The 14,786-nt window shown below is 33.3% G+C and overlaps 1 protein-coding gene across 2 annotated transcripts in view; it reads left to right on the plus strand.

Annotated features, from left to right (window-relative positions):
- The window catches only part of HEATR5B (HEAT repeat containing 5B), a 73,850-nt gene that overhangs the window by 35,095 nt on the left and 23,969 nt on the right, over positions 1-14,786 (plus strand). For both annotated transcript variants that reach the window (XM_011372087.2, XM_011372088.2), the window contains exons 20-25: positions 243-432; positions 1,544-1,713; positions 6,837-6,981; positions 8,304-8,543; positions 9,026-9,277; positions 13,475-13,656. In XM_011372087.2, coding sequence (XP_011370389.1) covers positions 243-432; positions 1,544-1,713; positions 6,837-6,981; positions 8,304-8,543; positions 9,026-9,277; positions 13,475-13,656 — 1,179 coding nt within the window. The remainder of the gene's footprint in view (positions 1-242; positions 433-1,543; positions 1,714-6,836; positions 6,982-8,303; positions 8,544-9,025; positions 9,278-13,474; positions 13,657-14,786) is intronic.

The raw sequence follows: 14,786 nt of genomic DNA on the forward strand, positions 1-14,786 counted from the left end.
CCCCCCCCTTTCTTTCTTTCTTTAGGAGAACTCAAATTTATTACCCACAGTCCCAGCAGAGCTAGTGCTCTGAAGATCTGGGCCTTATTTCTTAAGGAATATAATTTTAAGTATTTCTAGGTCTTTGATTAAAAACTAAGATTAAAAAAACTAAGATGATAGAATTTACTAAAATTTAGCTTAAAAATTAATTTAATGTACTCTATTTCTTACAACTAAAATAAAATTATATTTTATTTCAGACTTGGTCTCTTCATTCACTTGCTTTGATAGTGGATTCTAGTGGCCCAATGTATCGTGGGTATGTGGAACCAACATTATCTCTAGTTCTTACCTTGCTTTTGACAGTTCCACCTTCGCATACAGAAGTTCATCAGTGTTTGGGTAGATGCCTGGGTGCTATAATTACTACTGTTGGCCCTGAACTACAAGGTAAGTTCATCTTAAATTAAAGGAACTAATGGTTAAATTAAATAAACACTCAAGTCAGCAAATTACTGTGAATTTATCCTGAATGTATAAGCTACTTTCCAAGTTTATTTCAACATTTATTAAATGCTTTTAATGTGTCACGCTTTTTTTAAACAACTCATTTGATTCTGACAACTATCCTGGGATTGATATAGCTCTCCATTTTGCAAGTGAAACATTGAGGCTGAGAGAGGTTAAGAACTTTTCCAAGGATATATTTGTCTATAGTCAGTGAGTGGTTGGAGTCAGACATGAAGCCCAGATCAATTTCTTTTTCTTGCATTCTTAACCACTATGGACGGATAATTTTAAAAGGAAAGAAGTGAAAACAAAAGATCTTAAAGAAGAATGCTAACAATGGAAAAATATGTGATATAGACTTGTTTCTTTCATGGACTCAGCAATCTCTTTGAGAAAGTTGATAGTCTTTTTTTCCAATGAATACCCGAAGGATATGGAGAGAATAAATATACACCTTTAATTAGGTATAGATGTTTACCAAGTGCTTTCTGATGTGATGATGATAAGGCAAAGCATATATCAAATTAGAATGTGACTCTTATGTGACTCTTTATGTTTGGTCTTTATATGTATATAAAATTATTTTACATTTGTAAAAATTTTAAATCAATTTGGCAATTAAGAAATTTTTATATAGACAGTATAGAATACTACCATTTATTTTTCCTAATTACCTCTGTAAAAGTTGCTATTAACTTATTAGGAAAATGGAATTTGAAATAATTATGTAATAGAGGTAATAATGTTGGTCGAACAGAGAACCAGAGAATAAGGAGTCTTCTGGCTCTTTCAGATAAAAACAATGATGGGTTTAAAAGACAATATAGTTTATTGAGGAATAAATATAAACCTAGCTAAATCTAAAAGAGATGCATTTTTGTCATCCATATACAGTCATGTTTTGAAGTCATTTCTATGGACTGTAGACTTTTTGTTAATAGCAATTAGAAGGAGGGGTTATTTAGAAGTTAATTGTTTTCTAGGATTATTTTTTATGATAACAAAATAATTGTATTTTACTTTTTTTTTTTTTTTTAAATTTTACTACTAGGGAATAAAGCAACAATTTCCACAATTTGTTCTTCTTGTTTGGTGGGTTGTGCAATTACCCAGGATCATTCAGATTCCCTCGTTCAGGCAGCTGCCATATCTTGCCTTCAGCAACTTCACATGTTTGCACCACGACATGTCAATCTATCTAGTCTCGTTCCTAGCCTTTGTGTAAGTATAAAGCCTGTTCCATTCATTGATTTATTTAGGGATCCCCAAATTTGTTTCCCAAAGGATCAAACTAGGCCAAAACAAAAAAATATGTTTCCTGGATGGTGACTTCTGGAGTTGCAATTTCAAAAGTCATTTTCTGACAATTTTATTCACTGATTTTCTCTTTCACATCTTAGGAAATATTTTCATAAACCATTTATTTCTTGGCTGAGAATGCATAATTTCAGTTTTTCCCACTCAGATTTTATTTCCTAAAGTTTGATTAATAACTTCTGAGGATCTGTTGCTATCATCATAGTCATTAATTTATTCACTCAACAAATATTTATTGAGAACCTGCTGTATGTCAAGCACCACGTGGACCATGAGGGATATATTTGTGGGTGAGAAAAATGAAGTCTCTGTTGTAATGAAGTTTATAGTTTCCAGGGAACATGGTCAGCAATAATTATTTACAAATCAGTGCTAGAAAAGGCTACAGGAGAGCATTTAATGGCCGAGCCTTTCGTAGTCTAGGGATTCAGAAAAGATTCCCCTGAAAAATGATATTTAAGATGTGCTCTGTAGGATACAGAGGAGTTAGTTTAGAGAAGAGTGTGATATTGGAGTAGATAGCATTTATTTTTAGGCAGAGGGAAAAAGATGTAAAAGGCCCTGAGATAGGAAGGAGTGTGATGCTTTTAAGGAACTGTTTAGTCATCTGGTAGAGTGGTACAAATGGAAGCCCAAATAGATTGAGTTTAGATGGAATATAAACAGAAACTTCTTTCCAGAAGTTTGACTGGAAAGGAGAGGACAGAGGACACTAGTTCAAGGGGGTAGTGGGGTCAGGAGAGACTCTTTTTTCTCCTACAGTAGTGAGATGTGAGCATGCTTAAATGCTAATGAGATGGAGCCAGCAGGGTGGAAGAGTTAAAGGTGTAGGGCAGAGAGGGAATGATCAGTTATCCAGGGTTCCTAATGGAATAGAGTTTCCAGGGCTTAGTAAGGGGATATCTCTTCCAGTGCAACATAAAGAGAGGAGGAAAGGATGACCATAGATATAGGTGGGTTTATAGATTTGGTGGCTGGAAGTTGAGGGAGTTATCTAATGACTTTTACTTTCTTAATCAAGTAAAAGAGAAGATCAAATTCTGTGAATGAGGGAACAAAGAAGAGGTCAGAAGTTTGAGGAGAATGGGCTATGAGAGATGAGAGTAACTGGAGAAATATAAGATTCTGTGGTAGTACTAAGGGTTCAGTAGAGGTCAGTGGCCCTCTTTGGCTCCACTGTGTAATTAATGATGGTACCAGTCTACCTCGTGAGATTTTTTTCAGCACCTGTTAACAACTTGTGTGCAGGCATCGAGCAGCCAGATATTTTGATACATTCACAGTTGGGCTTTGGCCAAGCAGATTCAATTAAATGCCAGGATGACCGAGGCGAGGATGTTAACAAGACAGTGTTGAAATAATGGATTATGAAATGTCATTTGAATAAGGGAGGAAGGCAAAGACAGGAGGAGGCTGATATATGGGGACAAAGGCACTATAAATGTAACCATGGAAAGATATTGCTGAGAGAGAAGAGAAGGTAATCCAGGATGTGGTGAAGGAATTGAAGGCTAAGATATTAGATCTCATGTGGTATATTTAGCTTTACTCAACAAGATTTGCTCCTGTTTCACTACAGACCAGAGGGAACTGAACTAGTCTTAGATTGTCAAGGAGTTTGAGTGTGCCACAGGGCAGAAACCAGATGCACGTGAAATGGGAACAAAGACCATCCTTAAAGAAAATAGTCAACTAAGAGTATACATTAGATTGCATCCTGCAACAATATATATAGCTTCCTGCCAAAAGCCATGGTCTAATACCCAAGCTCCGAGGCCATAGATGGCACCTCTTAAACAAAGTGAACTTGTTACATGATACAAGCTTAGACAGGCAACTAACAAATGTGATGAAAATGCAGACACGCTCCTCAGTTGTCCGGTTCCTCCTTTTTTTTTTTTTTTTTCCTTAAGGGTAATAATACTATGGAAGTTGACCTTATGAGATAAGAACACATTTAAGAGGATCTGGGGAAGTAATAATATGACTTTTTTTAATCTTGGTGTAGGTTATCAATAAGCCATAGGGAACGCAGTGTGTTTCCTGTGTGTTAACACAAAATAATGTCTCCAAACTGATTTCCTTAGTAGAACCTCAAGGGTTTTATTACTTGGCACGTTGGAGCACTTTCCTGAACCTCTTCCAAAAGACTGAGTGGTATGATTAAAGACGGCTGGTGGGAAGGAAATAGCATGGCAGGATAAAGATGAGAAAAAAGGCCGTTCAAGTGTTGTCTTGTTTCCATATTGACAGAAGTCCTTTGTGCTGTCTTTATTACCAGATCTTTTGACGCTCACTGAAAAATAGTCTACACTTGGGTTCATCCAAATTAGTAAAATCAATTTAGATTTTTATAAATTTCATGTTCCTTTCTACTTAATTATTGCCACCAGAAGTGGTTGTATTATGTGATGATTCCATGTGTAACACAAATGAAGTGTGATTTTTTTTTTCAGCAAATGTTTTGAGAGATAAGTTACACCATAGTAATCTTTATTAAATGATAAAATAGTATTAAAATTTGTATAATGATAAGCTATTCAAAATGTGGTTTTGAAAGAATAACCACCACTCTGAATTATTGCTATTTCCCTTCTGGCAAGCAACTGCTTTTATACAATGTGACCAGTTATTCATTCTCCTGTCCTGACAGAATTATTCTGTGCATAAGCATTTATGTCATCTAGGAAAATTGTAGATGTCAACGAGAGGAAGACTTGAGCTGAATGCCCAAGTCATCAGTGACAGAGCCGGAGTGTCCAGTTGTCTAGGATGTAAGGACATGGTAGGAACAAGCAGAGATAGCAAGATGACATAAAGTGTAAAATAACAGGGGCTTTTACAGAAAGGTAGAGGTCTGATGTAGTAGAAAGCAGCACAGTGTGCCTGAGGCTTGTGGAATATAAGTAAAAAAGTGTCTTTGGAAAACAATTAGGCCTAATCTATAGAGGTTGAATACATACAGTATGACTCAGCAACTCCACTGTTAAGTAAGTACCTAACAGAAGTCCAGGCATATGTATGCCAAAAGACATGTATGGGAATGTTCGTTGCTATGTTATTCATTATACAAATTTTAATACTATTTAATAGCCAAAGAACAGACAACATAAATGTTCATCAATCAGCAGAGTGCTATAATTATTTAATAGAATACTATACAGCAATAAAAATGAATGAACTACTGTTACATGGAATCAATTAGATGAAAATCACAGACATATTGCTAAAAAGAAGCCAGATACAGAAGAGAATACTACTACATAATTCCATTAATATAAAGTTTAGGAACCGGCTAAACCAAACTAAGGGGGATGTCACGATAGATTGTGATTTTCTCTAAGGGACTAGGAAGGGACATGAGGAAACCACATTTTTTTTTTTTTAAATCAAATTTAGTATGTTTTGTTCCTAATATTTTGTGGGTTTTATCAGAAAGTGTCAATGGAAAATTTTCAAACAAATACATTTTTTACTTTTACCTAGTTTACAGTGACTGTAAGATACCATAGATTGTAATTTTAATGTCTAAGTATAGAGATGTTAAAATAGAAAAAGAAATACACCTCAGAATCATTGAAATGGAGTTTTTGAAAACACTTTGTAAACTAAAATATTTTATTTCTTTCATTTTCATTTTGTCTCAGCCAGTCAACATTTGTTGAAGGTATTTTCTTAGCTACAGTTCTATTTAATTATAATTAAATTACATTTTTATGGTATTCTTCTTCATACATATTTGGTCATTTGATTCTTACCACAATTGCGTAAGATAGGCATGGTAGACATTGTCCCCATTGTACAGATAAAAAGGAAGAAACTGAGAGACTAAATGACTTGTTCTTCCCATTTCAGATGAACATGCTTAAGCTTTCTAGTTTTAGGATATTTGAAAATTCTAAAATGTATTTATTTTTAGGATTAGAAGTGAATAACATTTTGCTGAAAAAAAATTTATCATGTTTTGTCCTTTGTTTTATTTTTTTAAATACTTGGTATAAATTTCATGAGCTATGAATTTTATGCAAATATATAAGTTATAAATGCTATGTTAACATAAAACATATAATCTATAATGGTATATTAATAATGCTATATTTTTATTACAAGAAATATACTATCTAGTATTGCGAAGGGGTGATGTAGTCCACATAATTATTCCGCCCTTCATCATTTCTAGATAGGATTTTTTCTAAAATGTATTACGCAATTCTGTGCTTAAAAAGCAGCATGTGAAAGATAATTTAATATTGTCTTAATCATATTTATAGTAATAATGATAATAGCTAATATTTATTGAGCAATTATAATGTGTTAGTCACTGTTCTAAACAAAATACTTATATTATTTCATTTTCACTATATTCCTGTGAAGAATTACTATCTCCATTTTCCAAATGAGGAGACAGGGCACAGATTAAGTACCTTGTCTAAGGTCACACAGGAGTAAGTGACAGAGCCAGGATTCAAATCTCACTTGAGCTCTTAAATCATTAGGCTATGCTGTGCCTTATACTTTACTTCACATATCAGAGTGTACTATATTGATTCTTTCAAGAACTTTTGAGATAAAAGGCTCTATTTTGCAGTTCTTTTCAGGTGATTATGTTTGCTTAATTTTGAAAATTTTAATAAATACCCTCCTTTGCTTTCAGTTTTTACTGTGCGCTCTGCCCCCTCAGTTTTCATTCACTGCATTTAATCTATGCACTTAAAAAGTTTAGATGGCAAAGTTTAGTAGGACCATGTGTAAATATGATATGCAAAAGATCCTTCTGGACTTTAAATATATGATCTTTAATGCCCAGGTTTTGGGACAGTTATTTTGACATAAAAAAATATATATATTTTTATGTATTTTATTGGTATTATTGTATTTCCAAAAGGCCATTATTAGGCTGTAGTTTTTGAACAAATGAGACTGTTAAATGAAGAACCCCTTCACAAGTAAGGTGATAATATACATTCGTTAAACAAGTAAGATTACAGCTTTTTAAAAAAATTGTCTAAAATTGTTATGGTTTCCAGGTTCACTTATGTAGTTCCCATCTGTTGCTTCGACGAGCAGCTGTGGCGTGTCTCCGACAGCTTGCACAAAGAGAAGCGGCTGAAGTATGTGAATACGCCATGAGCTTAGCAAAGAATGCAGGAGACAAAGAGAGCAGTGGTGCTAGTAAGTTATTTTATCAGTCAGTATTTTTTTCGTTTAATATTTTGACATTTCAAATGGGTATTACTTATTAAGTCACATTTTTATGTTAAAATGTGGCCAATTTTCTTATTCTTTTAAATAAAATAAAAGTGTTACCGCCTTTAAAATTATGTTGTAGTTTTCTTGGCAATTTCACATTTTTACCTTTAAAAAATTTTTGCAGCTTAAAAAGATAGCAGTTAGTATCTGAATAATTCTGCCATCCCTTGAGGATGATTTATATATATAAAGAATGACTAATTCTGGGAATATTGCTTTGTGTCACTAATAGACTTCTGAAAAGAGAAATGATCTATTTTGGGGGTACCCAAAGAGAAAGGTTCCCGTCTTTGACAGCAGTTAACTTTTTGTGATATAACTTTTCCTCTGAGAAATAAGGCCAAAGTAACAAATAATCTATGAAATGTCAGTAGATGATTTGGTAGCAAAAGGTAAATCTTTGATTTCTTCAGATCTTTCTGCTTTTTTGGAGGGTTTTAAGCATATCACAGCTGGTCTTCTAGAATCTAGAGATAGGTTGTTTGGGAACTTTTTCAGAGCTTAATTGACAGAGCTCTTTCCTCTATGTGAGAGTAAGCTAAGAGCTTTCCAATGCACAGAAGTTGCTTAGGTACTAAGAAGCAAGATACCAAAATAACTTCAATTTTAGCATAGTATAATAAGAGTTCTATTAAAAAACATACTGTGTTCACTCTTAGGGCTGCCATTTTTATTACTTTGTTTATGAGAACAAAAACATTTTTCGATAAAGCAAGAACTTTAACTGTTACTATTTCATAACACTATTACTTTTGATTGTATGTTTCTTAGAAGGAATTTTCCACATTTTTAGATGAACTTTTAGGATACAATGCATTTATAATTTGTGTTCTGTCTTTATAGATTTTTTGAAAAATCTGAACTGTAAGATTTGAATCAGGTTTCAATTTATTCTTCCAACACGTATAGCAATAAGTTTTCAGTTCGTTACATTAAATCTATTTAGAAAATATCTGTTGCCCACACTTCTTAGAATCAAATATTTTTACTGAGCATTCCCTGGATATTTGTTTAAAATACCTCAGAATAATCAGTCTTAAAGATCAGGGTTTTACCTTTAATTGTCAGATTAAATTCTAATCCTCAAGATATGTAAACTGGAAGCCACAGATAAATTATATATATAGCTAGCTGGTTTTGTTGCTATTGTGAATTTACATGTAAGCCTTGTTCTTTAGCATAATTGTTATCTACAGTATACAGCAAAATCTTATACAAGTTCATCTGTAAAAATTGCTTTTCAGATGTCAGTCCTTTTGCACCTGGAGGTAGTTCTCGAAGTGATATCCATTGCCGACACCGAGGTGTTAACATAACAGAAACAGGTCTTGAGGGACTTCTTTTTGGAATGCTAGACCGAGAGACAGATAGAAAATTATGTTCCGATATTCATGATACTTTGGGACATATGCTTTCATCATTGGCTGTAGAAAAACTTTCCCACTGGCTAATGCTTTGTAAAGATGTCCTGGCAGCTTCTAGTGGTATGTATTTAAATAAAAAATATGTTTTCAAAATAATGGAAAACTACTACCTGATATGTATTTATATATACACATATGTAGATCTATGCATAGATATAGATATATATACAAATGTGAACTTACATTTAAAAATACTAATAATTTTTAATCTAGATTTCTATATAAATGTTGAAGGTTAAATTACATTGCAATCTAATGATTTTTTTTTTCGAAAATGACTAAATTCAAACTAAATTTTCATATATAAAAATCCCAGGTTACTCTGTAGTTAATATGCTATATGAAACTAGTCATATATGTAAGATACATTTATATTATCCTTTAGATTGATTGTCTAAAAAAGAGACTTGCCAATTCTGTTTTCAAAAAATGAGAATTTAGTCTTTTTAAAATTAGAAATCTTTTAACATTAATGCTATTTCTATAGCATCATTTTTGCTAATATGTGAGGTTGTTACAATATGCTTTTATTTTTATTACAGATATGAGTACTGCAACTCTGTTAAGTAGTGGAAAAGATGAGGAATCTGAAAAGAAAGATGAGATGGATGATGATACCATGTTTACCACACTAGGCGAAGAAGATAAATCAAAGCCCTTTGTGGCACCTCGGTGGGCCACTCGGGTGTTCGCTGCTGATTGCCTGTGTCGAATCATCAATTTGTGTGAGAATGCGGACCAGGCTCACTTTGATCTTGCAATGGCCCGTTCTGCTAAACTACGAAACCCTACAAGTAAACTTAAAATAAGTACTTTTTTTCCTCAGAGTATTTTTATAGGTTTGAAATATTTTACTGCTATATAACATGCTTTAGACTGTGCTTTTCATGGCTGTCTGTCTGTCTGTCTATCATCTATCATCTAAATCATTTGCTCTAAGGACATGGTGACAGTAACTTATGTTTCCTCAGTACATTGTCCTAGTTTTAACACTTCAGTGTTAAAAGTCTCAGGTTAGCACTCTATTACAGAAATGGCGAAGCTTTTCGGTGCATAAAGTGAGTTTTGCAGTCCCCAGTATGGAAAATGTCAGAATTTTTGAATGCCTTGGCAGATTTCAAACTTGCAGATTTCAAACTGTTAGATTTCAGAAATGCTATTAGGTTTTTTGAAAAGGTAAAAATTGTTTATTACTGAAAGCGCTCACTGTTTTTATCTTTTATAAGCTTTTTATACCACACATCCCCGGGAATTTACAGAGATTATGAGCTTCAGTATCTTTATTTTACAAATGAAGAGACAGACAAGCTGAGAGAACTGTAGAGTAACAAACTGTCTCTGTCTTGTACTTTGTAGTCTCTTCATTACCCTGTCATTTTTTAAATATCTGAAGACACATTATATGTATTAACAATATTGAAGTCTATACATTAAAAATGCCTTTCAGCTTATTGTGTTTGAGAAACAGCAGAGTTCACAATGGATTAAAAAAAACAAACAAAAAGTAAAACAGTGGTAAACCATGTATAAAATGTGAATCTGAATATAGGATACCAACAAAGCACGATATGTCATTAACACTGTCTTTATTCATGTCATTATTTATCAAATATTTACTGAATCCTGTTCTTTGCTACACATTGGTAATACAAAGAAGAAAATAAACATAATCCATGCCTTTGAAAAATTTTAATTCTAGAAGACAGAGAAACAGATTTATCATTCACATAATTATATGTCCCAGTATTGGTATGATAGAGTGCTTTGGGGACATTAAAACGTAGTATTCATTTCCTGAATAGCCAGGGAAGACCTCACGGAATTTTGAAGCTAAATTTTAAAGGCAGAGAAAGTGTTTTCAAGGTAGAAGAAGCTGGTTGTATTAGTTGTCTATTGCTGCTATATAACAAATGATTACAAACTTAGTGGCTTAAAACAACACAAATTTATTGACATATAGTTCTGTACATCAGCAAGTCCAACATTAGGCTCACCAGGCTAAACTTGAGGTGTTGGCAGGTCTGTGTTCCTTTCTGGAGGCTCTGTAGGAATCTTTTTTCTCTTTCTCAGCTTCAATAGGTGACCTGCAGTTCTTGGCTTTTGGTCCCTTTTCTTTATCTTTAAAGCCAGAAAGGCTGAATCTCTTTGTGATCCTTCTTTAGTTATCAGAGGAAAAGCACTCTGATTTTACAAGCTTGTGACTAAATTGGACCCATATGGAAAATTTAGGATAATTTTCCCATTTGGTGGTCCATAATTTTAATCACATCAGGGAAGTCTCTTGCCATGTAAGGTAACATATTCACAGATTCTAGGGATAAGAGAAAGGACATATTTGGGCACCATTATTCTGCCTACCACACTGGTTTATTATAAGCAGAGGGAGTGAGAGAATTTGTAAAGGCACAGGAGGATAAGTATTCCTGCTGTATTTAAGGAATGGTAAAGATCTTTAAATTGGCTTTCCTTTCTATGTCTTTCTTATTTTTTTTTTTTTCTCATTATGTGTCTTGTTCTTCTGCCTGCATTGTCAGAGATCCTCACAAGTTTTCCCTTTATATCACTGATAATATTTTATTCTTTTCTGCTTCTGTAGTGCATCTTAAGTCTTCTTTTGTTTTTTTAGTTTTCCTTTAATTTTTCGGTCTTTCTTTCACCTCCATTATACTGAATTCTTTTCACTCATTATAGTTTTCTGTTCTTGTTCTATAGCAGCCATGATTTTTGTATCCTATTGAGATGACAAATGATTTTCTAAATTTTATTCTTGTTTTTATAGAAAATTATTTTCAGAGGTTAGCTTTTTCGCCGAATCTTCAGAATTTTTCTTTTCCCTGGGTATATTTTTTTTTCACAAGCTTGTTTGTTTATGTATCATTGAAAGAGGAGCACACTCATCATGTTTGGCATTTTCTCACACTGTGTAATGTTGTTGGGTGGATCGCCCATGTTCTCTTGATTTACTGGGTACTTCACATTGGTAGCTGGATGGTGAGCTGATATAACAGCTCCCCGACCTAGATTCCAGTATCTAACTTGCTTCGTTTTGCTTTACTGAAACAGGATCCTTTCTAGCACCTACTGTCTGCCATTATGAACAGTCATGGCAGAGTATGTGGAAGATTATAGACCCAATAAGTGTGGGCTCTTCCTGTGTCATTCTTATCTCTCTTTCTATCTACTGTGTTTTAGTTGTAAGGAATTACTTCTCCCAGATGTCATAAACCTCTAACAGCCTGCTAATTCTTTCCCCATTTTGGAGTTTCTTCCCAGTACCCCTTCCTATTACACCCCTTTAAGAGTTCATCTCCTTGTATTTGAAAAAAAGATAAAGGTCCTGACTTAAGAAAGGTTGGAGGTAGAGATTGTGTGGAGAAGCAACAGCACTTTCATTCCAGGAACAACTGCCTAGTTTGGTTTGGTAGATTAATATAGTCCTGGACCTTGTCAATTAGGTGATGGAGAGAGCAGGAGGACTAAAGGGTCCTTTTATTTACTTTGGGTTGGCATAATATGAATATGCCCATTTTAATATGGCTCCTTCTGCCTTAGAAATTTTCTTGCAAATTCTGGCAATAGTTTTTTGTATCTAGTTTTTATCGATGGTGTGTTTTTACCTTTCTCAGTTGAGGAAGCACTGGGGACTTCTAGCAAAATATTTTTTTGCTCTTAGTCTTCTTTGCTTCCCTCCTTTAAACCAACAGATATTCTTTTATGAACTTAAGATTCTAAAATTGGCCTTTTAGGTAGGCACATGAAAAAAGTGGAAGATACTTGTAACCTTCACAGTAGCAATAACAGCAAAACCTGTTTAAATAGGAGCTATTTCAGGGTGAGGTTGAACCACAGACTTGCCACTGCTTCAAAAAATCTTTGCAACTTTTGTAGCCTCCTGAAGGATTTTAGAGTCCTCTAATTCAATAAATTCTTTAATTTCTGTTACCTTGTCTTTAAGTTTGCTTATCTTTCCTTCTTCAGTATCTAATCGCTAATAATCTTATCCAGTATATTTTTTATTGCAGATATTTTATTTTTTATCTCTAAAAGTCCTGTCTGTGGTTTTCTCTTTTATTTCTCTCTTCATATTTATACTTTCCTTTTCCTTCTTGAATATAGGTAACATATTTATAATATCTGTTTTAAGGCCTCTGCTAATTTATCAACTCTCTCATTTCTAGAACTGTTTCTGTTTGTCGATTTTTTTCCTTTCCTTTCTTTGTTATGAGATATATTTTTTCTGCTTATTTGCATCCCTGGTACTTTTTATTAGATGCTACACATTGCAAATTTTGTGCTATTAGTGCTGGATTTTGTTTTATCTCTTTAAATGGTGTTGGACTTTGTTCTGGGTTGTAGTTAAATTACTTGACATCTTTTGAAATCTCTTGAGACTTGCTTTTAAGCTTTGTTAGGGCAGATTTAGGTCAGCCTTTACTTTAAGGCTAAAAGGAAAAAATACTTCCCTTTCTGCATCTTATCCTTATAAAAGTCTTTTTCAGAGTAGGGTTTGGCAAACTACAGCCTGTAGTTCAAATCTAGCCTACAGCTTGTTTTTGTAAATAAAGTTTTATCAGAGCACTGCATAAACATCTGTATACATGCCGTATACATGCTGTATACAGATGGTTATGCAGTGCTCCAATAAAACTTTATTTTCATACTACAACAGCAGGGTTGTGTAGTTGCTATAGAAATTACATGGCTGGCCTAGTCAAAAATATTTATTATCTGTTTTTTTACAGAGGAAGTTTTCCAGTCCCTGTTCTAAAAGAATTAGATTTCTTTGGGGAAAGTTATAGTAATCAGTTTACCAGTGTTCTTGAGAGATTATAATATGGAAACTTTCTTGAAAGTGTATCTTTGTTATTTTTAAACACTAAAATATGAGAATCAAAGTGCTTTTTAAAGGAAATTTATTTCATTTTATATTTTTGCATTATTACACTTATTTTTGGAAAAGTTTTCCTTTTTCCTTCTATTTTTATTTTCAGATGACCTCTTGGTACTTCATCTTTCTGACCTCATTCGCATGGCATTCATGGCTGCAACCGATCATAGTAACCAGCTGCGGATGGCTGGACTCCAAGCACTTGAAGACATTATCAAGAAATTTGCATCTGTGCCTGAGCCAGAATTTCCAGGTCATGTGATTCTGGAGCAGTATCAAGCTAATGTGAGATATCTTATTTATTTAAAAAGTTAAAATTGATCTTTGGAGTGATCATTAAAAGAGTAAAGATTCCCTGTAGAAATGTATTTGGAATTGCAGCCTATTTATTCACATGGAAGACATATCTTTCCTCCCATTGTCTGTTACATAGTTTGAATCAACTCACAGTTGCAAAAACAACAGCATAAAACTTGTCACTATTTTTAAGTCGTGATAACATGTTAGTGATAAAACTAGAATAGAAATTCCAGCCTGGCTTTCCTGACTTATGTTTAGATATTTAGCCTTGCCACTTAAAAGATAAAAAGAACATTCACAGAGTGTTGTGGATTTGCTGCCATTATTTTTATATGTTGAGACTTTATAAGCATTTTAAAAAATGAAAAGCAACTGTGCCCTGTATGCGAAAGGATAAATTAACTTTTAATAACAGCAGATAAACTATTACAGAAAGAATTAGATACTTTTGAAAGATTTTTTCTTTCATTCTAAACAGAGGCACTTATTTCTCCTGAGATTTATTCCTTTAATTATGTTCTTCAAATGAGACACAATAGATGTAATCCTAATAATGGTGATTATATGAAAGCAAAAAACTTAACATTAGCAAGGAAAGAACAGACTTTTTTTTACTGTGATTATATCATACTCTTGGTTCCAGACACACCACACCTTTTCTAAAATTTATACTTAAATGAAATAAAAGTGTAAATAATGTATAATTCATTGTTTTTCCAACACAGGTACAAATGAGGAAGTTACAGTTTTTAGCCCAACTGGCTACAGAAAACCTATGTACAGTTGTTTACCCCCAATACCCAACCTATCAGAATGAAGATCTTTTCTATTTTTTAATTTTCAGTTAGAAATAATTTCAAATAATTTCAAACTTACAAAAAAGTTGCAAGAATAGTACAAAAAACTGTCTTATATCCTTTATTCATGTTTGCCAATTGTTAATTTTGCCTCATTTGCTTTAACATTTATAGTATCGATCTCTCTCCACACAAACAAACTCATACACACTTTTATTTCTAAACCATTTAAAAGTAAATTATTTAAGTCACGTACCTTTACCCTTGGACATTTCAGTCTATATTTCCAAAGGACAAGAACATTGTCTTACATAATTA

The sequence above is a fragment of the Pteropus vampyrus genome, unplaced genomic scaffold (genome assembly GCF_000151845.1).
Source record: "Pteropus vampyrus isolate Shadow unplaced genomic scaffold, Pvam_2.0 Scaffold200, whole genome shotgun sequence".
In the NCBI taxonomy this organism is placed as follows: Eukaryota; Metazoa; Chordata; class Mammalia; order Chiroptera; family Pteropodidae; genus Pteropus; species Pteropus vampyrus.